Genomic DNA, 26,605 nt, shown 5'->3' with positions numbered 1-26,605 from the left:
AAATGATTATAACTAACATATTTGTGCTTCAGGCCAAGAGCTGTTACTTGCCATTTTATCACTAACATGTCTTTCTCCCCTGAAAGGGGGCTCCCCAGGTGGGTCAGTGGTAAAAGCCCGCCTGCCAATGCCAGCGATGCGGGTTTGATCTCTGGGTCAGGCAGATCCCCTAGGGACGGAAATGGCAACCCAGTCCAGTATTCTTGCCGGGAAAATTCCATGGACAGGGGAGCCTGGTGGGCTACAATCCATGGAGTCACAAAGAGTCAGACACGACAGCAACTGCACACACACACACACACACACTCCCCAAAAAGCTGCGTGTTCCCTAAGGGCAGGAGCTGTCTCTGTGCTGGCAGGGAAGGAGGCCTGATGTGTGTTGGTCTCCTGGGGACCAGCTCATGTGCCCTTAGGTTAGAAGATGGGAAAGGAAGGAAAACTGCTTCCTCAGGACCCATGTAAGCCCCGCCTACCTCCCCACCCAGCAGCTCGGCAGGAAGTGGGGCGTGGGCTCCAGGAGGGCAGGGGCTGTGACCTGCTCATCGCTGTATCCCCAGGGCCTTGCACAGAGCACAACTTCTCAAAGGAGTCTTCCACCGTCCCATACCGATGGGAACAGGCTGGCTGTGCGAGCCACGTGAGCGTAGCTGTGTAAGGCACGCGGTAGGTGGCTGACGGTCACGGACACCCAGACCGCCGGGCCGTTGGACGGAGTCCCCAGGCCGCGAGTCGCAGCCCGCGCCACACGCACTCCGGGGCAGCGGCGGCGCGTGCGCGTGCGCAGGGAAGGCGGCGCGGGCGGTACCTGTCTGCGGAGCCCTTGATGAGCCGGCGGCACGTCTCCATCTGCACGTCCAGGCCCCGCTTCATGCTGCACATCTCCATGTACTCGTGCAGGTGGCGGTTCATGTCGCTCTTGGCCGTGGCCAGCTCCAGCTGCGAAGAGCCGACACGGGGGAGAGCGCAGGTCACCCTCACAGCGAGCCGCGGCGACCCCGCGCCCTCGCCGCAGGCGGCGGGGGGCCGTCCCACGGCCACACTCCCCGCTGGGGTAGCCCCAGCAGCTCTGGCCTGGGCACTCCTTCACGCGGACTGCGTCAGAAAAGGGGGCTCACGCTTCTGACCCTTCTCCTCAACCAAGGGCTCCATCCCTCGGGGAGGAGCCGGGCTTCCCGTCCTCCCGCTTGACAATGACTGACTCTCGCAGACAGGTGTGCCAGGCACACACACAGGCTCTGGAGCAGGGAGAACCGGGCTTGCAGGCCGCTTCCTGGCTGGGGGGTCTCAGGCAAGTCACTTGGTCTCTTTGACCTCATCTCTTCCTCTGTAAAATGGGCACACAGTGCCCACTGCACAGGGTGGAGGCACCCAGGTCCCCCTCGGATACACACACAGGGTATGAGAATACCAACAAAGGTGTATTTTTAAAGGGCTCAGGGCCCAGTGTCACTTGATATCATTCAAATGTCAGTTCCCATTATTTTGAGATCACCATGTCAGTCAAACAACTTAAGAAAAAACCTCTCTGGGGCAGACAGGTATCACCACCCCCATTTTACAGATTAGGAAACTGAGGCCCTACCCAAGAGAGGGGTGACTCGCCCAGCACCAGGCCAGGAGAATCAGTGGGTCTCCTGACTCCCAATCCTGGTGCCTGCGCTGCTATCCCAGCCCCTGTGCACATGGGTGCTTAGTCACCGGGAGCCTCAGGGGTCATGTGGGGGACATCACCGGGGGCCTCGGGGGTCGCTCAGGGACATGCACAAGCGGGCGTCTCACCTCGATCTGGCCGATCGTCTCCTGATACTCCTTGTCTCTCGTCTTGAAGAAGGATTCGGTCTCGTGGATCAGGTTGCCCAGGTTTTCCTCTTGCTGGAGAAACGGAACAGGGCAGACAGCTTAACCAGGTGGTGGGGCTGCCGGGAAAGAGCAAGGGACGGGGGAGCGCGGGGACGGGGCGCCCCCGGGGCCCGCCTGCCGGCTCACCTCGCCCTGCAGCTCGAGGCCTGGGTTGCAGTTGGTGAAGTCTTCCCAGAGCAGCAGCGTGTCTTCATTCTCTTCCCATGTCAGACTGTCACAATCATCGTCGAAGTCAAAGGTCTCCCGCCTGGGGGGGCACGGGCGGGCACGAGTGAGCAGTCGGGCGGCAGGGGCCCGGGCGGGGGGGGAGCATGGGGCACGGGGAGGGGCCTACCAGGTGGCTGTCCAAAACCGCGAGAGCTGTAGCCAGAGGGCACGCGCGCCTTCTCCAAGGAGCGCAGCTCTTCCAATGCAGAATGTACGTATGTATTACGGATATCCCTAACAATGCCAGTCTCTCATTAATGAAGACTAAAGATAGCGTCTTGTGAATGGTTTCCATTCATTTAACAACTCATTTCTCGAGCCCCTACTATACCTGAGATGATTCATATAATCTTCTCTGCAACTTAGAAAGGTAGGTATATTGCTCCCATTTTACAGATGAGGAAACTGCAGCTCAGAAGGAATAAACTAGGGCTGAAAGCCAGATCTTTCTGTTCTCTATGGCTTTTTCCCCTCCATCAAAGCACACTCACAGGACCGATGACTAGGCATATATTAAAGTGTGATTCATTCCATCCTCACAACAGTCCTAAGAGGTCAATATGATTGTTAGTCCCATTTCACAGGTAAGGAAATTGAGGCTCAGAGGGATTAGGTGGAAACTTCTAGAATAATACATGCTGGAAATCGGATTTGAATGGAAATGCTCAGTGATTTCTGGGCTTCCCTGTTCACTAGAACTGGCAATAGGGTGATGGACCGTGCAGGTGTATCTGGGACCGAGGGAGTTCTGCAGATGTACTGGTTACCCCAACTGCAGGGGACTATTAAAAAAAAATAATTCAGCCCAATACACCCATTATTCAGATGGGAAGGCTGAGGTCTACAAGAGTAAGTCGCTTGACCTGGTGAATCAGCTGGAGATGCAGACGTGAGTCCCAAGTCCTGATTCCCATCCCAGGGCTCTCCCCGCTGCCCACGCTCACTCCTTCAACTGCTCTCTGGATTCTATAGTGCACCGCTCCCAGCCTGCTGGGGCCACTGGGCAGGGCCCAAGAACCTCAGGAAAAGCGCTGTCCACAGCACCCCTGGAGCCCGGCTCCCCACCAAAAAGCAGTTCCTGCAGGAGCCTGTAGGTGGCTCCCGGCGTCCAGCGACCAGAGCTGGGACCCGGCTGCCCTGGGAGGCACTGCCCGCCCCTTGGCCAGACAGCTCCAGGCAGGCTCCCGGGTCAAAGGTCGACCCATCACCGCATCGCATACTGGACTGCTGATTTCACTTCCTTCCCGGCGGCTGGGACCAGAAGGCAACCCTGGCTGAGTAATGGAGAAGGAGAAAGGACAGGAAGCTGGACAAGAGGAAGGACTCAGAAGAGGGGGCCTGGCCCCCCAGAGGTGGGGGGCGGGACCGAGGAAGAGGCGTGGCCATGGAGCAGAGAAAGGAGCAGATTCCTCCCCTTCTCCGGATCTGAACGTGAACGTGAAGTCGCTCAGTCGTGTCTGACTCTTCGTGACCCCATGGACTGTAGCCTACCAGGCTCCTCTGTCCATGGGGTTTCCCAGGCAAGAGTACTGGAGTGGATTGCCATTTCCTTCTCCAAGGGATCTTCCCAACCCAGGGATCGAACCCAGGTCTCCCGCATCGTAGACAGACGTGTTACCGTCTGAGCCACCAGGGAACTACTGGATCTGAAGCCCAAGCAATTGATTTTGATCAAAACAAAACAGCCCTGACTCGGGTGCAGTTATTCAAAGACTTCAGAGGAACTGGCCCATGGCACCTTCTGCCTTGGGTCTCAGCCCGGAACCAGGGAGAGGTCGGTGGGAGGGGGCCAGGGCCCCGCCCAGGCTGTGGCCTGATGGCTTTGGTAAGAACTGCCAGGATGGAGGCGTGATCAGAGAGTTTCGTTTTGCTTTAACTTAGGCAGCTTGACAACCAGATCAATCTAATTGATGGGTTTAATACTAAGCCCAGTTCAGACCTGTCAACACTCAGGTGCCCGTTCTTGCAGCATGGCAAAGAGCACACTTGGAGCCAGGAGCAGTCCACTCGCCCCCCGACCCGGCCCGCCCGCTTTCTGGGCAGGCTGTGGACTCCTGGTGACCTGGTGAGAACCTGGGAAACAATTTCTTCAAAGAAGCCCTTTACTTCAACTGAATGAGCCCAGCCAGGGTCTCTGGGGCCTAAACCCAGCTGGACACTCAAGAATGCCCACAGCAACCTTCAGAAAACCTAGACCTGCCCAAGGGTTCTCTCTCCTCAGCGAAAGATGAGAACGTGAGAAGGGAGGGGCGCGTGTTTGGCGCTAAGCAGCTTCAGTCGTGTCTGACTCCTCTGTCCATGGGACTCTCCAGGCAAGAACACTGGAGTGGGTTGCCATGCCCTCCTCCAGGGGAGCTTCCTGACCCAGGGATCGAACCCGCGTCTCTTACGTCTCGGCAGGTTCTTGACCACTCACGCCACCTGGGAAGCCCATGAGAAGGGGTGGGGGTGGGCGGGTGTTGAAAGATGGATCAAGAGCCTAGGAGTCTCCTTGTTACCCTCAAAACACCAACCCCTGCTCTCCGCAAGCACAGAGCCATCTCAGTTTTGTTTCAAGGGAGTGTCATGCAAACCATCCCGCCCGGGTCCGACTCCTATCTCCCTGCCGAGTCAAGGGTGGGTATGGCGTGGCAGGAGAGACAGAAAGAGGGAAATCTCTCTGAGGACACAGATGGCCCTGGACCAAGATCCTGGGGTCAGACCTCTGTCCTGACCCGCCTGCCCTCTCTGAGCTGCTTCCTCATCTGTGATGAAGGGCTGGGCGGAGTGAGCGTGGGACTCTACTACCTGGGCCAGCCCCAAGCTTGGCAGGAAGGGTCTGGAGAGGCCCAAGCCCCTGGCTTCTGAAACAAGTATGATGGTAGGGGCACCTCCAGGAGAGGCCCTCCTGGAGGGGCGCCGTGTGGGTGGTGACGGCCCATCGGAGTCAAGCGCTAAAATCCAGCCCTGCTGTTGGGACACCCAGGACTCCCGGGGAGGGACATCAGGCCAGAAAGCACGCTCGGCCGTGAGGCTCAGAGACCAGGGGGTGGGGGGAGAAGGAAGTGGGAGGGAAGATGGAGCCCTGGGTCAGGGCTCAGGGGACCAACGGCAGGGGACTCTGGGGAGAGGGCTGGCAAGGGCAGGCCCGTGGGGCAGGGGGAAGTAGACTCAGAGACGCAGCCCCAGCCTGCCGTCTGAGCAAGGCCCTGAGCTGAATCAGCCTATGCCTGCAGCCGCTCCCCTCCCCACCCCGCGCAGGATGCCACGTGGACGCGAGCCAGAGGTGGGTCAGGACTGCAAGTGTGGCATGGAATAGCCAGGGCCGCGGTGGGTCCCCGCCCCAGACAGCCGCGCCCGGCCGGTGCCCAGCAAACCAGCTGTCTGCAGAGACCAGAGCATGCCCAGCTAGTGCCCAGCAAACCAGCTGTCTGCAGAGACCAGAGCGGGCCCAGCTAGTGCCCAGCAAACCAGCTGTCTGCAGAGACCAGAGCGGGCTGCCCAGGTGCTGCTACTTATTGTTCTTTAGTCACTAAGTCATATCCGGCTCTTCGCGGCCCCATGGACTGCAGCCTGTCCAGCTCCTCTGTCCACGGGATTTTCCAGGCAAGAATACTAGAGTGGGCTGCCATTTCCTTCTCCAGCGGATCTTCCCGACCCAGGGATCGAACTTGCGTCTCTTGCGTCGGCGGGCGGGTTTGCGAGCCACCCGGGAAGCCCAGGCGGGTAGCTAGTGTCCCATCATGGCAAAATTTAAGCTATTAGCGTGCCACTGCTGAGCCTGCAGTGGGCAGACATCAGCTTTCACGAGCTGGCACAAACCGGCTCCAGCCCACCACTGACCACACGAGAGCCCGGACTCTGCCACTAACCCAGGCCGCCGCTTAACCCAAGGGAAAAGAAAAATTTTTTTGACTTTGTATGGTGATGAATGTTAGGCTTCTTGCGGTGAGCACTTCACGATATACACAAACACTGAGTCACAATGTTGCAGAGCTGAAACTAAAATAAACTTACCGTGTCAGTTATGTCGCAACTTAAGAAAAAAAACAACTGTCCACAAAGATGACCACTATTTGGCTTCCCCAGTGGCTCAGCAGTAAAAAATCTGCCTGCCAAGCAGGAGACGTGGGTTCAACCCCTGGGTCGGAAAGATCCCCTGGAGAGGGCAATGACAATCCACTGCAGTTATTCTCGCCCGAAAAATCCCACGGACAGAGGAGCCTGGTGGGCTACAGTCTATGGGGTCACAAGGAGTCGGATGCAACTTGGCAACCAAACAGAAATGAGCGCTATTACCAGTCTGGCCTTTTCTGAAAATGTGAAACTCCCCAAATACTAAATGTTGAAAATGAATCCAGATTCTCGCAGAACATCACGCTGGCCAACAAAGCATCTGGAGGCTACTTGTCAGCCAGCCCAGGGCACCGGTTTGCGCCCCTTGCCCTGGCAATCTGGGGAGACAGGGGCCCCGGGCGCGAGGGCAGCCAGGATACTCACAGCTGGTTAAACACGCGCTTCATCTCGTCCGTGATGTTCATGGAGCCGACCTCGTCGTCTGAGAACCGGTTCACCTCCCCATCCTGCTCGGAGATGTCGTCGTCGGAAGCCACCTTACGCTCTTTCTTTTTGGGGACCACCTGACCCAGAAGGAGAAAGACCAACATCACTGGGCAGCCCTGCGGGAATGGGGGGCGGGGCGGACTGGGAAGGGAGGCGGCGTCCCGAGGGATGGATGGAGTGTGGCTGGGGCGGCCACTGCCAGGAAGGGTGCAGGTCCTCTAAGAAGCAGGTGGCGCTAGCAGGAAGCGTGAGGTGGGGAGGCATGCGGGGCAGAGGAACAGACGGCCTGGCCCCTTCCCTGCCCTGGGAGGCCTGGAGATTCGGCCGGCCGGATGTCTCAGAGCTCCCCGGAGAGACACAGAAGCCCTTACGCAGGTCAGATGGCTCCATGCTTCCCAGAACCCTCCTGCTCCCATGCAAAGGCGACAGGTAGGCAGCCCCGGTTCAGTGAGCTTCCTCCACTCCAAGCAGACAAGACACGACAAACCAGACGCAGGCTGAATGGGCCCTTGCTTCCCCACAGAGGGGCAGCCGGAAGGCACCCAGGGGAGCCCAGGCCTCACCCCACTACAGCCAGAGCCACACACTCAAAGCCAACGGCACGCTGTTTTGCTCTGGGCTCGAGCAAAAGCCAAACCACAACCCCAAACTCAAGAAGCAGCCTTTGGAGAATGGCAGATGCCCTTTGGGCAGCTGGACAGCCCCCAAGCCCTCCCTGGAGGACACGCGCCAGTGCTAACCCATCGCCTTCACTCTGGACACACACGTTTGCTCGCTGGGCGTAGGGAAGTGGGGGACTGAATGAGTCTCAATGTGGGAATGAAAGAAGAGTCAGCAGGCCAACAGTTCCCCTTCTGAATTCTGAGGCTCGGGGGCTAGGGCTCAGGCCGGCTTGCCTAGGCTCCCACAGTCTGGCCAGGGCTCCCCGACCACAGCCCTGGTCCCCAACTCCTGCTCCCAGGAGAGGCAGGAGGCAGGGCAAGGGGCCCAAGGCGGACAGGCAGACTGAGCCCTGGAAGGTCCGGAGACCCGAGTCCTCATCCCAGTTCTTCTGCCACGCTCTTCCAGGAGCCCGGCACGTCGCCCCCCCACCCCCCGGTGAGTGGTGTCCTCGGACGTAGGATGAAGCAGTCAGCCTCGATGACGGAGTCGCACGTGCCTGTGAGTCTATGCAGTCCCTGATTCTACACTTTCCTGGGAGGCCGGAGCGCTGGGCAAAGGCTGCCTGGGGGTGGGTTGGGGAGCCGGGGAGGGACATGGGCGGGGTGTGAGGGGCCCGGGGCAGGGTGGCCGGGGTGGGTGGCGGGCAGCGCCGGCTGGTGAGCGGGGCGGCCCTCGTCACCTGGAAGATCTTGGACACGTCTTCCGAGTTCCGCTGCTGCGCGACATCGCACAGCTTGGCCGTGATGTCGATCCGGCGGCAGATATCCATGTCGACTTTCATGGCCTTTTCTTGGATCTTTGTGTCCAGGTCTGTCATGGGCTGCAGGGGGGATAGCAGGGGGTTACGTGAGCTGGGGGGCCAAGCGAGGGGTGGGGCAGGCACCCCCAGGCTCCGGCTGGGAGGAGGGGTGGGGAGACCCCCCAGGTGCTGGGCAGGAGGTCCCCGCAGTCCGAGTGGGACCCTGCAGCCTTTGCTGGGCATGAAGGGTCAGGCCAGTGGCTCGGGCTCAGGGCAAGGGGCCGGGGGAAGTAGGTGCCGTGGGGACGGAGGAAGACTGTGTTTGCCGGTCTCCCTAAGGGCCGGAAGGCATCCTCTCAGCAGACATGGCGTCAGTGTTGGTTTTGTCGGAACAAGGGAAAAAGAAAGACGCGTCCCAGCGCTGAAAGGCTGCCCTGCTCCCGCGGCGGGTCTGCCCCACCTCTCCCCAACAAAGATTCCTCCCAGGCTGATGGTGGGGGCTACCTTGGACGGGTGGGGGTCCCCCAGACCCCGTTAAGGGGAGCCTTCTGCCCTCTTCCAGCCATCCCAGCCTCACACTGCCCAGGGCCAGAAGCCACGGCCGGCGGAGGCACCTGTCCTGGGCTCCGTCTCCCTCCTGCAGTCTTTACATACTGCCCGTGGCCCGAAGGTGGCAGGAAACCAGGTCCCCAGCAGGAAGGAGGCCCTTGCTGCTCTGCCAACAGCTGCCCCCGCCCACAGTGACTCAGAGGGGCTCCGACTGTCCCAAGGACGCGCACACCGGCCAGTCCCGACTCAACAGAGCAACCTCAGGAAGGCCGCTGGCCCGGGTAGCCTCTCGGCCCGGCGCAGACCAGACCTGGGGGCCCCTTCAGCCTGCCATCGGCACCCCCTGCGCCAGACACGGAGGCCCTCGGCCGCCCCCGCCCCCCGCCCCCACGCTGGTGAGCTGGCAGAGTCGGAGCGAATGCACACAGGCCGTCAGAGGAGCCCGGGGCGGGCGGATGGGTTAAGCAGCTGATTAATGCATCTCTACTCAGACCACGGGAAGCAGGGGAGGGGCGGGGAGGGGGGCCTGATCTCTGATGCATCCGTCATCCTCACAGGTCAAACGCAGCCAGCCAGGACTCTAACTAGAAGCCGAGCTCTGGAGCCTCGGAGTGAATGAAGCGTTCTGCATGATGGGTGGGGGGGTGGGGGGGGGCGGTTCATGACACCTGGGGGTGGCGGCCGGAGGCACTTACGTCACTCATGAGCCCCTTAAACACCACCAGCTCGGCCTTGAGACGCTCAATCTTCTCGTTCATCTCCTCCTGGATGGCTTCCGCCTCCTGCGCTGCCTACGAGGGACGGAGACCAGGGAGGGGATCAGGGGGTGCTGGGTGGGCTCTCCAGTGTGAGGCAGAGAGGCCAGACACCTGGGTTTAGAGCCCCAGATGGACGCCTGATATCCAACCATGCCAGGTGCCTCTGTGCCCCAGGGGAAGGGAGCCAAGACCTTGACCCAGCCTGGCTCCCCACTCAGCCCTCACTTCACCCCTCGGCCTAAAACAATTCTTTTCCCGAGAACTGTTCATTGGATGGAAAAATCCGTGGCAGACATTGAGAGAAAAAGTGGATATAAAAGCGATTCCAGTAGGTCAAAATAGCAGGTCAACGTATGTCAAAGTGCCAATATGTGACCATCTCCGGTCTCCAGAATGGCAACATCACGCGTGCCAACCTCACTGAGCGTGCACACCCAGCGGCTGCACACGAACCCAGAAACGCCCAGAAGGTCACGCACCGACTCAGCAACAGGGGGGCAGGAGAACCGGAGGCTAAGTTTCGTTTTCTTCTCTGTGCTTCTCTGAACTTTCCAAGTGTTGGCCCGTGAACATGTTATGTTTGTAAAGTAAAAAGACCTTTTCTCACAAAAGAAAGCAGGGCTGGGGGGCAGGGAACCTTCATCCTCTTCCTTCTACGTATTATTTTAACTGTTCCTTGACGTTGGTGTCTTTTAATGTCTCCTTGACATTGTTTTAATCCCTCTCTAACTTCCTTAGAAGATCGATGCTTCTTTTCTTTCTTTCTTCTTTGGTTATTTATTTATGTAGATGAACAATGCTCTAATTATCAGAAGGCGACTTTTTTCAGTGTTAAAAAGAGCCATCCACGGCTTCACACGGGGTTGCCACGCTTGGGCCCATTTGGCTGAGAGGAGAACAGAGCTGAGAAGGTCACGTCTGCTCCCCAGGGTGCACCGCCAGCCCGTGTGAAGCAGGACCCAGAGCACAGAGCCACCAAGCCAGAAAAGCCAGAGGCCGTCCTCACACCTGCCACAGAGTGCCCCTGGGGCTGGGAGCCCACCTGGCAACGAGCCCCCCCGCCCTCTCCGAGGCACTCGGCCCCGAGTCCAGTCCTGCGTGGCTGAGACAGCAACGGGGCTCCTTTTCTGCAACTGCGTGCCGGGGATGCCTTCCCAGCCCCGAAGCAGGGGAGGTAGGAGAGGCCCCCGGCCCCACAAAGGAGAGGCTGAGCTGACACAGCCCAGAGGCTGTGCTGGGAACCAGCCCCCAGCCTCGCCCTTCGACCACGTGGCTCGCTCCCAGCCTCTCCCGGTTGGGACCTCTTACCTCTTGCAGCGTGTCCACCATGGTCTGCAGGTTCACGCGCTTGGCGAGCTCCTCCTCCCACCTGCAACAGCCAAGAGGGACAGGCGGTCAGAGGGTGGCCTCCCCGGGGCAGCCCACCCCCAGGCACAGTGCCAGCATCCAACATGGACCGCCCCCGCGCTGGCTGAGGAAGGTGCAGCAGGGACTCCAGCCCCGCCTGTGTCCCGGAGCTCCCAGGCAGGGGGCAGTGGGAGGATGCATGATGCCAGACTCCAGGCACAGCACAGCCCCGCCGGGAGGCGTGGCAGGATGGGCCACCGCCCCGCCCCTGTGCGCACATGGTGTAAGGTGCTGGATGAATGCTGCCGCCCCTTCAGCTCCTGTGAGACGCGGTTCTGAGGCTGTTCTCACGAGCCGGGCTACAGCCAACACCATGTTCAGGCTCTCCTTTGCACCCACAAGAAACAAACTTTTTTTGTGCCAACCATTGCAATCTCAGAGTCAACCTGTCCTGCCACCTACCCTAACCAACAAAGACGCCTCCCACATAGCTGTTATCATCCCTTTCTTACAGATGAGGAAACTGAGGCTCAGAGAGGTCACATATCTTGCCCAAAGACACACAGCTAGTTAGGGGATGAGGCTGTACTTCAAACCCAGGTCTGTTTTTAACATTAAAACAAAAAAAGATATAAGTCTCACTTATTTAATGCCTGGGCTTCACTGCCGGCTCAGATGGTAAAGAATCGGCCTGCAAAGCGGGAGACCTGGGTTCGATACCCGGGTGGGAAAGATCCCCTGGAGGAGGGCTTGGCAACCCACTCCAGTATTCGTGCCTGGAGAATCCCCACAGACAGAAGAGCCTGGTGGGCTACTGTCCGTGGGGCTGCAGAGCTGGACACAGCACATTTCTTGCCTAAGTGAGGGTGAGGGCAGGCGGGGCCAGGACTCAGGCTGCGGCTCCAGATCGGGTGCTGGAGACCCTGCTGGGCTCCCCGTGGACCGTGGACCCCAGGGAGCCCTGACCCCCTCCCCGACCCAGATGGCCCTGCTGCCCCAGAGGAGCGGGCCCTTCTCCAGCCACGGGACAGACAGACCGGGGGCTTCTCTCTTTCTTCACCCCGGGGCTGCCTCCCTACATGGCCTCAGAGCAGGCAGAAGCCTTGAGGATGCTGTCGGGGCCAGCTAAAAATAGGCCAGAGGGGAGGGATGGCTGAAGAGCGGGGTTACGTCACCGGCTTTTGGAAACAAGAGAAAACGGATACTGTTTGCACACACAGAGGAAAATTCCTCCCCTTTCCCACACGAGACACAGACGCCCCGGGCAGGGCTCCCAGAGGACACACATGCTCCCCCTCCTTTTGGTCTATACCAGCCCCCGGCGGCGGCAGCCAGGCCTCGATCAGCAGTGGGCGGCAGAGTTCAGAACCCCGTGGGCAGCGGGGCTGGGTGGGTGTCCTGGTGTGGATGAGAGATACAGAGGGACCCAAGGAGGGGCAGGGAGAGAGTCTAAGAGTCTGACCTGGGCAGGATCGTCTCATGGAACACTCCCGTGGTACAAACGGAGACACCGAGGCCTGTGTGTGAAAGGAACCTGCCCAAGGTCACCCAGCATGTCGTGGGTGGGGCCGTGAGTCCAAGGAACAGCTGGGGAACAGGAACCCCAGGTGGGGAGAAGCTCAAGGCTGCCCCCAGCTTGCCCAGCACACAGGGTGTCCGGGGCTGCCCTCGAGCAAGGCTGAGGCCCAGAATACAGGGCCCGAGCTGAATCATCTCTCCTGGCCACGCTGCCCCAAGGGGGGCAGGGGACTGGCTTCCAAAGCTGATGAGCAGAGCGGGGCCAAGGGAGGGCGCTGACCGCAGCCTGGCCCCCAGGGTCGGCCTCACGACTGTGTTCCTGCAGCAACAGCAAGATAAGGGGGGCAGCGAGGGATGGGATGTGGGCACCTGGGGGCATCTCACCCACACACACACACCAGCTTCTCAGAGGAGCCTCTGGGATGAGGCCAGCCCCATCTCACTTTTCCTTTTCCTGGAAGCAAACTTCTCGTGAGGAAGGTGGGGCAGCGGGTCAACAGACCCATTGAACAGACAGGAAAAGTAAGGCCCAGCAAAGGAGAGCAGGTCAGGTCAATGCAGAGCAAGGACACAAGCCACATCTTTGGATCCTCAGACACAGGAGTCGCAGTAGCAGCGGCCACTGATTGGCGAGCACCACTCGAGTCCCCTGCACTGGGCTCAGTGCCTTGGACACATCTCATTGGCTTGCATCTGACCTCTTAACCCTCTCCTGTAAAGACATTTTCCCCAAACCCATTTTGCAGATGACAGACCTGAGTTTCAGAGAGGTGTGACCTGTCTAAGGCCACACACAACCAGTCAGCAGGGATGGGACTCAAGTCAAGCTCATGCTCTCAAGCCTCCAGTTTTCAAATGGGACGAGCGTGGGCGTCACCCAGGGACCGCGCTCACGTGCAGAGTCAGTTCAGCAGGTCTGGGGTGGGGCTCATTTCTTACGCACTTCCCAGCGGAAGGTGCTTTGGGGGCCCCCTCACTTCGCTAAGCTGCACCCCAGGTGAGCTTGCACAAGTGATGTCATCAGCCTTTCATTTCCAGAGCTGGATGGGCGCACGGCAGGTGCACCTGCCCCAGGAGACCCAGGAAGGACCCCTGTGCGTTGACAGCAGTTGGCTTGACAGACTGAGCCGCTGCCCGCGCTGACCTCCCCTCCCGGCCCTCGGCGGGAAAGCTTGGCTGTGCCCGCTTCCATGCTGACAGGGCAGAAACGCTTTGCCCTTCAGCTGCTCTGGCTGACTGGGGTGAGAGGATGGATGAGTGATGTTTCTTGAGGAGCCCCACATGCCCTGCATTCACGGCAACTCAGCCGAGGGGAAAGGAGCGCGAAGCTGAGCCAGAAACTGGTCACCCAAGTTGTGGGCTTTAGGACATTCCAACACCTGCTTCCCAGGCCTGTCCCCTCCCCTGCCCTGGATCTGCTCACAGGAGCTTGGTTTCAGCAGGAGGGGAGTTTCAGGCGTCGGGACCAACATAAGCAAAGACAGGCCCGCAGGAAGCCAGGGAGAAGCCAGCTGCCACCAAGAGGGGACACGCCTACAGTGGGCCGGGGGCTGCTGAGCACACAGTGGGCGTGAAGCCGCAGAGAGACCGCCTCCCCGTTTCACAGGTGGGAAAATAAAGGCCCAGCGCACCCGGGCAACGCTAGCCAAGGCCAGGACAGCCCGGATCACTTGGATCCACCTCTGCCTTCCCTGACCCACCAGCTCATAAAACTTCCAAACTCTATCTTCTCTTGAAGGGAGAGGAGAGAAGGACATTTATTGGTCACTTTCAGGGTGGTGAACACCATGCCAGGCCTTCACATACACATAAAAGATGAACTATCACTTAATCCTGCCCTAAGGGTGGCCCCCACTTTACAGACAGAGGAGACAGAATCAGAGGCAACCTGATTCCCTTTTCCCTCCCGCCACTTCAGCCTCCTGAAATCCATCCATTCTCCCAGGCCTGTCTCACATGTCATCTCTCCTCCAAACCAAGGCAGCCACTCCCCTGGTTTTCCCTCCTTGAGCCCAGGCTTGACCTGGCAGGCCACAGGACGCCGTCGTCCCTGGGGCCGCTTGGCAGCGGCGTCTCATCCACGGAGCCAGCCCATAACGCCAGGGACAGCGGCAGACCACCCTCCGTCTCCTCCACGCCCAGGCGTGCTCAGGCCCAAGTCTGGCTCTCGCTCCCAGCAGCCCACGGGGACCCTCTCTGGCCCCAGCATCCTCCCACTCTCTCCGCACCTGCGGACGCCCTCCAGCCACGGCTCTCACAGCGGTCTCGGCTGTGGATGCTCAGGAAGCAGGCAGGGTGGGTGACGGCGGTGCCGATGCTGGTGTGACCGGGCGGCCCCCGCGGACGGGGCGCGGACAGGGTGCCCGGCGCCACCCGCAGAGCCTGCCTTCAGCTTCACAGGAACCTCTAGGCCGGGTTAGAGCATCTCCACGGGACTGATGAAGGTGCTACAGTCCAGAAGCACGAGGCCCCTCCCCCAGAATTGCACAGTGGGCCTCAGGGCTGGGGGAGGGGGAGGTGCTATTCTACAGAAACAAGAGACTCAGAGAATTTCCAGAAACAAAGGCTGAAAGGGCCCAGAATCCACCTAGACCACACCTCTGAGTACAAAGCAAAGCAAAGTGAGGTGCAGGGTTGCCCAGGGCGTGGACAGCGGGGCGGGCGCCCTCCCCTGCCCAGGCCGAAGGGCTTGAGTCTGAACTCCGGCATCTGCTTCCACCGCTTGGGGCCTCAGTCTCTCCATCTTTAAAGGAGACGGAGTGTGAGCCCAGCACCCCCCGGGGACGCTCAAGAAGAGCCATTCTGCCCCTACACTCCGGGCTCAGACTGGGGAGCCCACAGGTGAAGACGTGCGTGCAGACAGTAGGACCAGCTCCTCCAGCACCCGCCTCCAGAGGGCTCGGGCACCCTGCGCCCGCTTGTCGGGGCCCAGAGCGGGGGAGACGCCAGTTCTAGGTGGGGACGGGGGTACAGAGTGGCGCTGCAGGGGTCGGGTCTAAAGCGGGGGTCTGGCCCCTCCCCAGCAGCTCACGACGACGGCTTCTATGCTCCCTGCACTGACCCCAGCCTCACTTGTAAGGAGTCTGACAGTTGTTGAACAGATTTGCTGAATGAATGTGCCACGCAAGTGTCCAAATCTTTGTTGTGACGGACGAAGAACCGAGGAACATACACTCGCGTGACAAATGGACGGATGACCCAGGTGGCAAGCGCCCTCCCCAGCCGGGGCTGCTCGGACGGCGTCCTCAGTCTGAGCCCCAGCCTGGGGGCCTCGCCATTCAGCTCCGACCGTCCGCTTGGCTCCAGACCCTCCCCCGGGAGAGGCCCTGCACTGTGGGGCGAGCTGGCCAGACCGGAAGTGGGCCGGGAGAGGGCTGGGAGAAGGAGAAAGCGTATCTGTCCTGCTCTCCGCAGCTCCAGGCCGGGGCAGGAGAGCAGGGAGGTCAGGGCTGCGGGCGGTGGGAAGAGATGCCTCCCCGGCGTCCACACAGGCTCAGCCACCGTCTTAGCAGAAGGAGTGGAGACGGCCGCCTCCCAGCCCCCCAGCCCCAGCCAGATGTGGTCGCCTGCATTCCTGCGGAGCCACCACTGGACCACGTGATGGACGGGAAGTCTGGGCAGGCTGCTGGGGGGAGGGGAGGCACTGAGGGGCCAGCCCCCCACCCCCACCCCCAGCCAACGACAGGGCCAGGGTCTCCCTGCCCCCACAGGCTCGGGGTGACAGACCCGCAGGAAAGGGGCCACAAAGCCTGGCTTCGGAGGGGCGGAAGGCCGGGCTGAAGTCACTGGCAGAGGGACTGACTCACAGCTGCTTCACTTCCTGTGGGTCACAGAAAGAGGCTCCGGGCTCCAGCTCCAGAGGAAAGCGGGTGCAGCCCCCGCAAAACCATTGCAGTCCTGGGGGCAGCCCGGGGGGCCTCTGGGGAGAAAGTCCTGGGGACCCCAGGGAGGGGGGCGGCGGGAGACCAGGTTAGCATGCTGTCCCTGGTGCTGGCTGGCTGTGTGACTCTGGGCAAGTCAGCCACCCTCTCTGGGCGGGAAGCGCAGCCCCTCTGAAGCTGTGAGAACACACGGGGTCCAGTGGTGTGGCTGCAAATGCCCAGCCCCTCCCCTGGCACACAGAGTACACCGCAGACGCGCCAAGGCTCAACTCCGACTGCAGGATCCCACGGCTGGCTCCAGCAGCCAGGCCTCCGGGGGGCTGGGAGGCGCCGCAGGAATGGTCCACACCTTGCCGGGGAGGGCGAGCCACCGGCACGCCCAAGCCAGCTCACTCAGGTGATGGGAAGCAAGCTCAGGTGAGGCTGGGCTGGAGCCATGGGTGGAAAACTTCATCTGGGGCCAAGCGTGGGCCCTGCCTCCGGCGGCGGGCAGGTGGGCGGAGGGCAGTTTGCACCCGGGGCCCAAGGAGCTCACCCCATGTCATGTGACTCCAGCCGGGGGCCGGCTGGAGCCATGCTGCCCACCTGCCCGCCTCTGCACTGCCCACCCGCCCACGGACGCAGAGAGGTGCCCCTGCCCTACCCGCATGGGCATGCCTTGCCCCAGCCTCATGGCAGAGCTGGGGCCCCAAGTGCCAGCTCCTTGTCTAGACTAACGTCTGAGCTGGAGGACCAGGCAGACCAGGGCGACCCTTCCTCAAATGCAGTCTCACGGAAACCAGCGGGCTACAGATCAGAGCGGGCGCTCAGCAGGCCCCTACCCGCTGACTTGTACTGAGCCCCCTAGAGAGCTAGAAATTCACAACCGGGTCAACTGCCCCCTTCCACGCCACCCTCCTTGTCCAAGACCACAAACAGTTCACGGCGGAGGCAGAGAAAGAAACACAGATGAGCAAGAGCGCGGCGGCAGCGGGGTGGGCAGCCCAGCGCGGACGCACGTGGGCCTCCGCGGCCCCTGACTCCCTGCTCGGTACACTGCACCTTCTCTCTCCAGTCACCGGAGAGGCCGGGCCCCCAGCCTGTGAGTGGACAGGCCCCCGGCCCCCTGAGCCCCGCTCGCATGGGTACCTCCCAGCCCTGCCTCCCCCACGCTCACCATCTCCTTCCCCGTGGACTTCGGCGCTCCAGTCCGCACCCAGCCCCTGATCCGGGGAAAAGGGACGCCTCCCAGAAGTGCCCATCAGAGGCCCAGCTGCCCAGCTGCACTCTGCTGCTCAGAGGGAAACACAAATTAAATGCCAACTGATTGTCTCCGCGGAGGAGGTATTAATTTAATGTGAACACTTAACCAGGGCAGCCGATTCCATTACAGGCGGGTGGTAATGGCCCAGGCAGGCCGGAGCACAGGCTGGGAGCTGGTGATAGGCTGGGTGGAGCAGCCACGTTATCAAGTGTGCGCCTCTTCCCAGCAAGCGGGCACCGCACACACACCCGTGTGTGCACACACAGACACATACATCCACACACGCGCACGTGCGCTCATGGGCGCGCACTTGAAACAGCAGCTGCCTCCAGGGCTTCCCAACAGGGCGCTCTGTGTAAGGCTACTCAGGGTGGGTGGGGGTCTCAGGTCCGCTGGGTAGCACCCTGTGGAGGAGAGGGTTCTGGGCTAGAAGGAGCAGGAGACCCAAGCTCAAATCCAGCTCTGTCGCTAATCCACTGCATGAACCCAGCAAGCTCTTCCTCTGCTGGGGCCTCTGGTCCATAATACGATCTCTGAGTCCCTCTAGATAAGACCCGCACACCCTGAATGTGGCCCTTCCTCAGAGCCAGAAAGAGACAGCCTCAGGGACATCACCACCGCCACCGAGAGTCACCCGGGGTGATGGCATCGAGCCACTGGCCCCTGCCCTCAGCACCCGTGACCAGCAAGCCAGGACTGGGTGGCAGCACACGTTTCTAGTTGATTTTTATTGGAGAAGAGCTGCTTCACAATGTCATGTTGGTGCCTCCTGCACGGCAGAGAGACCAGCTGTCTGCACACACAGGTGCCCCCTCGGGCCTCCTTCCCATTCAGGTCACCACAGTGCGTTAAGCAGAGCTCCCTGCGCTGCTCAGCACCTTCTCATTAGTTATCTGTCTCATTCACAGCGCCAGCAGGGTACGGGCTTCCCTGGGCTCGGGGATAAAGAACCCGGGAGACCCAGGTTCAGTCCCTGGGTGGGGAAGATCCCCTGGAGGAGGAAGTGGCAACCCACTCCAGCATTCCTGCCTGGAGAAATCCCATGGGCAGAGGAGCCTGGAGGGTCACAGTCCACGGGGTCACAGAAGAGCCGGACACGACTGAGCACGCAGCGCACGAACACCTCGACCCTGCTTAAGCGTGAACCCCAGGCTCCAGTTCCTCCCACGCCCTCCTCCCCTTTGGTATCCATATATTTGTCCTATGTGGGTCTATTTCTGCTTTGCAATTAAGAGCATTTATACCATGCTTCTACAGTCCACATATAGGCGCTAATGCACGATATTTGTTTCTCTTCCTGTGCTTGGTTCGGCCTTTGTCCACTCATTCACTCCACGATCGGTTCTGGAGCGCGTGCCATGAGCTGCTCAGGCCCGACAGAATCAAAGGTGACGTGAGCCTGCTCTGAGCAAGGCAGCAAACCGAGCAGGCCGCCTGCCCCTGCAGCGTCCCCAGAGCGCCCACTGGTCCCCGGCTGGAAGCCTCAGTTTCCCTCTGTGAAAAGGCGGCAGCAGTCCTACCTTGCAGGCTTCACGGATGTTAAAAGCACTCGAGCGAGGCACACATGCGCCCTGCTGGACGAGGGCCCTTCTCAGCACTGGCGCGGCCCAGCCTGGCCCTGTCTGGGACAGGCAGCGACAGGCGGGTGTGCGGGGCCCAGACCCCCCAAGCAGGGACACGTCTTCACCCTGCCCCAACCCTCTGTGGATCTAGAAGCAACTGAGAGGGGCTGGCAGGTGAATTTTCCCAGCCAGGCGGTGAAAGCAAGCCCGGCCAACGGACGGCAGGGCTGAGCTGCGTGCAGGCGTTCCCACTCTCCCTGCCTGTCCCGGTGTCGACGGCTACCCTTTACCGGGCAGCTGGCAGGCCTCCGGGGCGCTCCGCGGGTAGTCACCAGGCCTTGAGAGGGGGGGAGGAAGAAACTGGCAAGTCTGTCACTGGACTGCAGCCCCCAGGCCCACAGCCCCTCGGGCAACGAGGCAGCCAGCGTCAGTGCAAGCTACCTGGCACCAGGTCCTTTCTCTCTCTCTGAAAAAAGAAACAAATCATTAGGTCGCGCCAGGTCTTAGTTGCAGCATGCGTGATCTTTAGGTGCAGCACGTGAACTCAGCTGCAGCACGGGAGATCTAGTTCCCTGACCAGGGGTCGAACCCGGGCCCCTGCACTGGGAGCGTGGAGTCTTAGCCACTGGACCCCCAGGAAAGTCCCAGTGTATCGGCCCTGCCTCTGCCCAGACTTACTGTGTGATCTCGGGCAAGTCTCTTCTCCTCTAGCCTCACTTCCCCATTCTTAATGCAATGGTGTCAGACTGGATAAGTTCAAAGGGCTCCCCCAGTCAGGCCAAGAAACAACTTCCACAGTGCCTGGATAGACACCCCATGCCATCAGGAAAGCCATCTGATGAACCAAAGACAGTCGAAGCCAGCTGGGACATCAGCCTTTGGGTTCAAACCCGTGTGTGTGGTGGAGAGGCGGGTAGGGGTTCTGCAGTCAGAGGTCCTGGGGTCAAACCCCAGCTGTATACACACCTTGCCCCTGTGTGACCTGGCACAGACTGCCAGCCCTCTCTGAGCTTTGCTAAGACCACCCACCTCGCAGGGCTGTTTGCAACTAGTCAACGGACCCGTGACGACAGGTGCAGTCAGTGGCTTCACCCTCGTGACCTCCCAGCTGCCAGTGGTCAGAAAGACTGGGAGCGTGGCCCCAGGCCACACTTCAAGTGACAGGGCCAGACCTGAACCCAGGACTGGCTGACCCCACAGCCTCTGTGCCGCTGTAATCATCACATGGACGCGATGGCGAGAATGAGCTAGACGCCGCCGCCACCTGGCTGGGACGGGGGCACGTGGCGGGGGCAGGGGGCGGCCGAGGCAGGGGGCGGCCGAGGGAAGAGAGCCAGATGCTGACTCCGCAGCTTCCACGGCCGGCAAAACCCAGCCAGCAACCTGCTTCTGCCCCCCTTGCCCCTCGACGGGCCCCGGGAAGGAAGGGGCACTGCTCAGGCTTAGAGGTCTGTCCTGACAAGGACCACCACGTCAGCAGGCAAGGCTAAGGCAGAAGGGGTCCCCTGGTCTTGTGGGGTCACCCGGCAGGCACTGAAGGTCATTCTCCCAGGTTCAGACGCCCCTGCTCATGTGCCCCCATGTCCATCCCAGGCTCCAGCTGTTTACACCGGCCTTCCGTTCCAGTTACCCAGCGTCCATATCTACCCAGGTGGCCAGCGTCACTCCCGCTTTGGTGCCATTTACTGAAAGCCCCTTTGGAGACCCAGCAGCTCTGTGGATGCCTGTCACCCAGAGCTGAGGGTTGGGAGGCAGTGCCCTCCTTCCAGCGCCTCTGTCTACAAACCACACCCACGTGGCACTGACCCCCTCTCCCCGGCCAAGCAGGCTACTACAAGAAGCGGCTCAGCGAGCATCTCCTGGGGAGGAGGAACCTGCTTCCCAGAGCGCAGGCCACCGTCTAGTTTCTGGGACACCGCTTCCAGCCTCTTCCAGGCTTGCAGCACCTCATCACCTCCTCCAGGAAGCCCTCAGGACTTCCCCAGGAGCCACTACACCCATCTAAGCGTCTCCAGCCCTGGCACGTGCCTTCCTCACAACGTCTGGGGCATTGTAAGTGTTCACTTCTCTGCCTCTCTCATCAGACTCTGCTCTCCTGGACAAAGGGAGGACTTGCTCTCACTGTGAAATGCTCATTTCGAGCTAGGCTAGTCATTTTATCTCACCCTAGCTCTGTGAGGCAGGCGTCACCCTTCCCACTTTACAGGTGAGTAAACTGAGGCCCAGGGGAACCTCCTTGCTCCAGGCCAGGCCCAGGTCCACCTGACTCCCACGTCTGAGCAGCCTGGCAGTGGTTCTATAAACCCCACGCCCTACCGTGTCTCCCCCAGCACACTGCTCAGGAAACACCCCCAAATGACCCTGCCAGGGTCAGCACTGGTGTGCGACCCTGGGTCACAGCCACTGACTTGGAAACCGGCCGCTTAGCCTGTTGACTCACTTCCTGGGCCCCGGGTGGAAAAAGGCCCTAGGGTTCCACCTCCACCGGCCAAGACGGACATGCCCACAGCCTGCTGTCCAGCCCGCCCCCAGAGCCAGCTGGAGCAAAGCCCCGAACCTGCCGTGCGCCTGGTTCCCGTCTTAGGGCAGGGGCTAGCGGGAGCACCCGCCTTGAGGAGCTGGTATATTAAATGAGTCAGCATCCGCCACGCGCTCAGCCCAGAGCTCGGCTCCCAGTAAACGAGCTGTCAGCCCAACGGATGGGCACTGATGAGCTGCGGAACGTGGGCTCTACGCTGTCTCTACTGCCGTGAAGATCGGCCGGCTCAGCCCGGGGTGGCAGGTCTGCGGGGTGGGGGTGGCCAGGGCCCCGGGCACCAGGCAGGACCCCCAGGCACCAAACCAGACTCCCCTCTCCAACACCTGGTGACACGCGGGACCGTCAAATGAGCCTTTGGGGGCTTGCCTCATCTCAAAAGGACGTCTTACCGCCCTCGAGCCCAAGCCAGTGCCACACCCTGGGGCTGGCACGCGACAGGCTCCTAGGACGCCCTGGTGAGCGGGCGCGGGTGCTGCTGTGAAGCCCAGCGCAGCAGCCTCAGCGTCTGCAGCCCAACCCCTCTGACTGTTGGCTTAGATTCCATCTCCTTTTCCCCATGACAGATTCAACAAACATTTCCCAAGGGCCCACTTAGGAGCACAGAACTGATTTAAAAGGACTCTCCTCCCCCGCAAGAGGAGCAATGAGTCTTGGGGCTCCCCTCAGGCAGGACCTCAGCCCCGCCCCCAGTCGTGGGTCCTCAGTCCCCCCAGCCCATCAAGGGCCAGAAGATCAGGACACCGCTGCCTCATGCCCTGAAAGTGGGGACGGAAGAGGGTGCGCACCCCGGGCTCCTGGAGAGGCACCTTCGCTCTGCCCGTGAGTGCCCACTGGAACCCAGGGCGGGAGGGAGGAAGGCACAGCGCCACCAGCACAATGGAAACCCCGGTGGTCTCCAGAGACAGAGGCTTGCGGATGGGGACGGGGTGGGGGAGACCTGTCCCTGTCCCCTTCTGTACCCTTTCCTTTAATCAGAGTAAACTACTCAGAAAGTTTACCATCCTGACCATTTGTTAATTTTCTTTCTTTCGGCTGCTCTGGGCCTCTGCCGCGCTGTGGGCTTTTCTCTAACTGCAGAGAGTGGGGACTACCCTCCAGCTGCGGTGCCCAGCCTGCTCACTGCGGCGGCTTCTCTTGTTGTGGAGCACGGGCTTACCTGCTTTGAGGCAGGTGGGGTCTTCCCGGACTCGGGATCGAACCCGCGCCTCCTGTATTGGCAGGCAGATTCTTTACCGCTGAGCCACCAGGGAAGCCCCCATCCTAACCACTGTTCAGTGAACAGCTGAGTGGCTTTAAACACATTCCCACTGCTGTGCAGCCATCACCCCCTCCCCTCCCCAGAACTCTTCATCTTGCAAAAGTGAAACTCTGCCCCCATTAAAACTATAACTCCCTGGTCCCCCTCCCCCGGCCCCTGGCAACCACCACTCTACTTCCTGCCTCCAGGAATCGGACTGCCCCAGGTCCTTCACGTCAGTGGAATCACACGGTATTTGTCTTATTGAGACTGGCTTATTGCACTGAGCATAATGGCCTCAAGGTTCATCTCTGTTCTAGCATGAGTCTGAATTTCTTCTGTATCTTTAAAATTTTCAATCATCTAATGCATCAACTAGTCAAGAAAATCAAGGTCATTAAGACAAAAATACCCACTCATTTTCCCTTTGTTTCAAACTGCCCAAGTATTTTACAATGATTACACAAGAAACAGGAAAAAAAAAAAAACCAAACAGGTAAGCCAACAAAGAACAAACGCAAGCCAAGAACTGTGTGCTTTTCCTACTTAACAACACACAGCAAGCACCCTTCCCAGAGGTGATACAGTGGGTAACCGGGTATCTCCTGGGCCCTGCATCTTGGTACACGCAGATTTGCATATTTGTCCAGTTATCCATGGAGTGGGTGGCTGGGTCAAGGCTTCCAGTGTAGAAGAGACTTCTCTGCCCCTCAAAAGTGCTGGGTGTGACAAGGCTGTTCTCTCATGGCTCAGCAGCTGCCCATGGAGCCAAGGAAAAAGCTAGGTCCTCACCCCAGCTCAGCAGCAAGACTGTTTTGTGCCTCAGTTTCCCGATTAGTCAAATAGTCCTAAGGTTGCCTCTCCATTGGATGGAGGAAGACCCCATCGTAGATACTGTCTTTCCTCACTCTCACTGGGGTGGTACTCTGCCTTCGCCAAGGAGCCAGGGCTGGGCGATCAGGCTTGTATGAGAAACAGGCCCCATCACCTCTCTTCCGAAAGGGCAGACATGCCAGCCTTGTGTGTGATGAGCCCCGGAGCAAGTGGCCACGTGCTAGGGTGGGGAAGACATGCCCCTGGAGCCTCCAGCGCCTCCAGCGCCAGGCGTGCCATGCCGCATCATACCTCGAAGCCTTTGCCCGTGCCCGTGTACTCTGCCCGGAAGCCTCCCTCTACACGCCCACTTCGTCACTGCCAACTTCAGGACTCAGCTTGTATACCCCCTCCTCCAGGAAGCCTTCCTTGGCTCCTTGGTCAGGATCAAGTGCCCCTCATCTGTGTTCCAGAGACCCTGGTCACTCGCTACTGAGGCTGTCTCCACCTGTTGGTTTCCCCTACTTAACTCAGCCCTTGTAAGACGAGGCTCTGGCTCCCAGCTGCAACCCCAGAGTGCAGCACAGAGCCTGGCACACAGTAGGCACCAGATACATGTTCGCTGGGTAAAGGGCCCCTGCAAAGGTCACCTCCAGGGCCTTCCCTAAGAGGCCCACTCTGGAGTCGGTGCAGCACCTACTCAGTGGGGCCCTGGACATGAGCGCCCTGCCCGCCCCCCGCCCCCAGCCTCAGGTTCCCCACGCGACTGAGCAGTCCCCGCCAGCTCTTCTGTTCTCCCCCAGCGGTCCTGCTCCCTCGCCGGGACGCCGGGCCCACCTCGCCTGGGGCAGACGGCCAGCAGGTTAGTGCTCACAGCTCTCCATGCCTAGCACTCGGCCTCTCTGCCCGGGCCTGGCAGAGCAGACCCCCACCCAACCCCCTAGGGTCAGCAGCTCTCGGCCTCGGGGACTCCATCTCTTGTCCGAGTCCAGGATCCAGGAGGGGATCTGGGCACCCCGACCAAGGAGCAGGAGGCCCCAGGGGTCTGTGACCCGGGAGGCCAGGGGAGCCCCACCCAAGGATGTGTTTATAGCCTGGAGGAAAAGCAGCGACCGCCAAGGCTATTTTGGAAACCTAATGTGCACTTTGGGTCTCTGTGTTTATGTCGAGTGCCCGTGCCGCCTTGCAGGTAAACGCACGGCCCTGCGGGTCTGCAGCTCAAGGCCATCGCCCCGCCAGGCCCACATCACTACTCACTCTACACCGAGTACACTCGGGCCGGCGAGGGGCAGGCGGCCAAGAGGAGCCCAGGAGGCAGAAGTTGGCACACACCCCATTCTGGGTTCAAACCAAGGCCCTGCAGCCTTGAGCAAGTTGCCTCTCCAGGCCTCAGTGCTCTCTTCTGTGAAATGGGAAGGAATGACCCCCTCTTGGATTAAATGAGGACTGGCAAGCATAAACAGGCTCCAGGTGTAACAATTTAAAAAAAAAAAAGGCAGAACATGGGTCCCCAGCACCTCAGCATGGGAACATACAGAAGCCGACGCCTCTGCGCACGAGAAGCCCGAAGCTCAGACGAGTGAAGCGGCGTGCCCAAGGTCACACAGCCAGGTGTGGCGGGGGTGCTGGAACCCAGAACCTGTGCTTCCTGCCAAGCCCTGCTGAGGGGAGCACAGCCCCGAGCAAGCCCCAGCGAGGGAGGAAGGAAGAGCAACAAGGGCCCGGGGAACCAAGCACAGGTACACGCAAGGCTGGTGCCACAGCGGACGGAGCGTGGCCCACCGCCTGGCCCTCCCTGTGGGGCCGTGTGCTTGTCAGGGCCGCCCGGGGGGGCTGCGGGCACCAGCGAGGCAGGCAGTGAGACCCGGTCCCCCGCGCCGAGCGGGATTAGTGACCACACACAGCTCAAGGGGACGGACTCCTGGCCTAACGCCAGCCGCCAGCCACCTCGCAGCCTGACATTCAACTGCTTTTTTTTTTTTTGGACTGCCCTGCTCAGCATGAGGGATCTCAGCTCTCCGGATAGAGACTGAACCCCCAGGAGGAACACAGAGTCTTCACCAGTGGACCACCAGGGAAGTCCCCCTGACATTCAACTTGATGTGAACCAGTGGGCAGGCCACTGGGGCTCCCCCAACACACACACACACATGCACACACACACACAGAGCATTCCTCCCACCCATCCACAGGGCTAGGGTATGCCTCTCAGAGGAGAGAGAGAGCTCAAAAAAGAGCAGAGAAGCTTCTGCGACAGTAACACCCAGCAGAGCACCGCATAGGAGCCCCTAGCCTCCTCATCCCCATTCTGCCGATGGAGACACTGAGGCTCGGAGAGGTAAGGTGACTTGTCCAGGCCTCATAATCGTAATAGTTAACAATATGAAGTGTTGGGATGTGACAGGCACTATCAAGTCATTTAATCCTCACAAGAGCCTTATGAGGTAGATGCTACTAAGTATGCCCATTTTACAGATGAGGAAACTGAGGCACCAGGAAGTGAAGCCATGTGTGCAAGGCCACAGAGCTCAAAAGTGGTCCAGGCAATCTGGCTCCAGAGCCCAAACTCATACCCACCAGATGCACCTGCCTCTGCCCTCTGTACAGAGCCGCAGATGCTGCGGGAGAACACGGGTCTCTCTGATCCCCGCCCAGATGCCCTTCTCTGGGCCACGTAGCCTCATGACAAGAAGGAGAAGGTCAGGGAGCGGGACCTCAGTCTCCCAGGAGTCAGTGAGTGAGCGTGAGCGCTCGGTCACGGCCGACTCTGCGACCCCGCAGACTGTGGCCCACCAGGCTCCTCTGTCCATGGGATTCTCCAGGCAAAAATACTGGAGTGGGTTGCCATGCCTTCCTCCAGGAGATCTTCCCGACCCAGGGATCGAACCCACATCTCTTGTGTCTCCTTTATTGACAGGCGGATCCTCTACCACTAGTGGGAAGCCCCCTTCAGGGGACAGAATGGATCCCAAACGGCATCCCCTCCAAACCACAAGCGCAAAGCACAGAGGCCCCCACCCTGGGCCCCACTGGTCCTGACAGAGTGGCCCCTGAAGCGAGGGTCTCCTAGGCCTGGCCCAGCCCCCAGGACCCTCAGAGGGGCAGGGCTAAAGAGCCTCCAGCCCCCCAAGCTGCCCAAATCCTGCC

At 60.3% G+C, this 26,605-nt stretch overlaps 1 protein-coding gene across 2 annotated transcripts in view; it reads right to left on the bottom strand.

Annotated features, from left to right (window-relative positions):
- The window catches only part of IFFO2 (intermediate filament family orphan 2), a 50,301-nt gene that overhangs the window by 4,772 nt on the left and 18,924 nt on the right, over positions 1-26,605 (bottom strand). The window contains exons 2-8 of one of the 2 annotated variants that reach the window (XM_027965641.2): positions 10,627-10,687; positions 9,256-9,351; positions 7,952-8,092; positions 6,547-6,686; positions 1,987-2,107; positions 1,780-1,872; positions 806-936 (exon numbers count right to left, since the gene is read on the bottom strand). In XM_027965641.2, the coding sequence (XP_027821442.1) occupies positions 806-936; positions 1,780-1,872; positions 1,987-2,107; positions 6,547-6,686; positions 7,952-8,092; positions 9,256-9,351; positions 10,627-10,687 (783 nt within the window). The remainder of the gene's footprint in view (positions 1-805; positions 937-1,779; positions 1,873-1,986; positions 2,108-6,546; positions 6,687-7,951; positions 8,093-9,255; positions 9,352-10,626; positions 10,688-26,605) is intronic. The other variant, XM_060411510.1, reaches the window with a different exon arrangement.

Source organism: Ovis aries, chromosome 2 (genome assembly GCF_016772045.2).
Source record: "Ovis aries strain OAR_USU_Benz2616 breed Rambouillet chromosome 2, ARS-UI_Ramb_v3.0, whole genome shotgun sequence".
NCBI classification, from domain to species: domain Eukaryota; kingdom Metazoa; phylum Chordata; class Mammalia; order Artiodactyla; family Bovidae; genus Ovis; species Ovis aries.
This window is presented reverse-complemented; position numbering and strand designations above follow the sequence as displayed.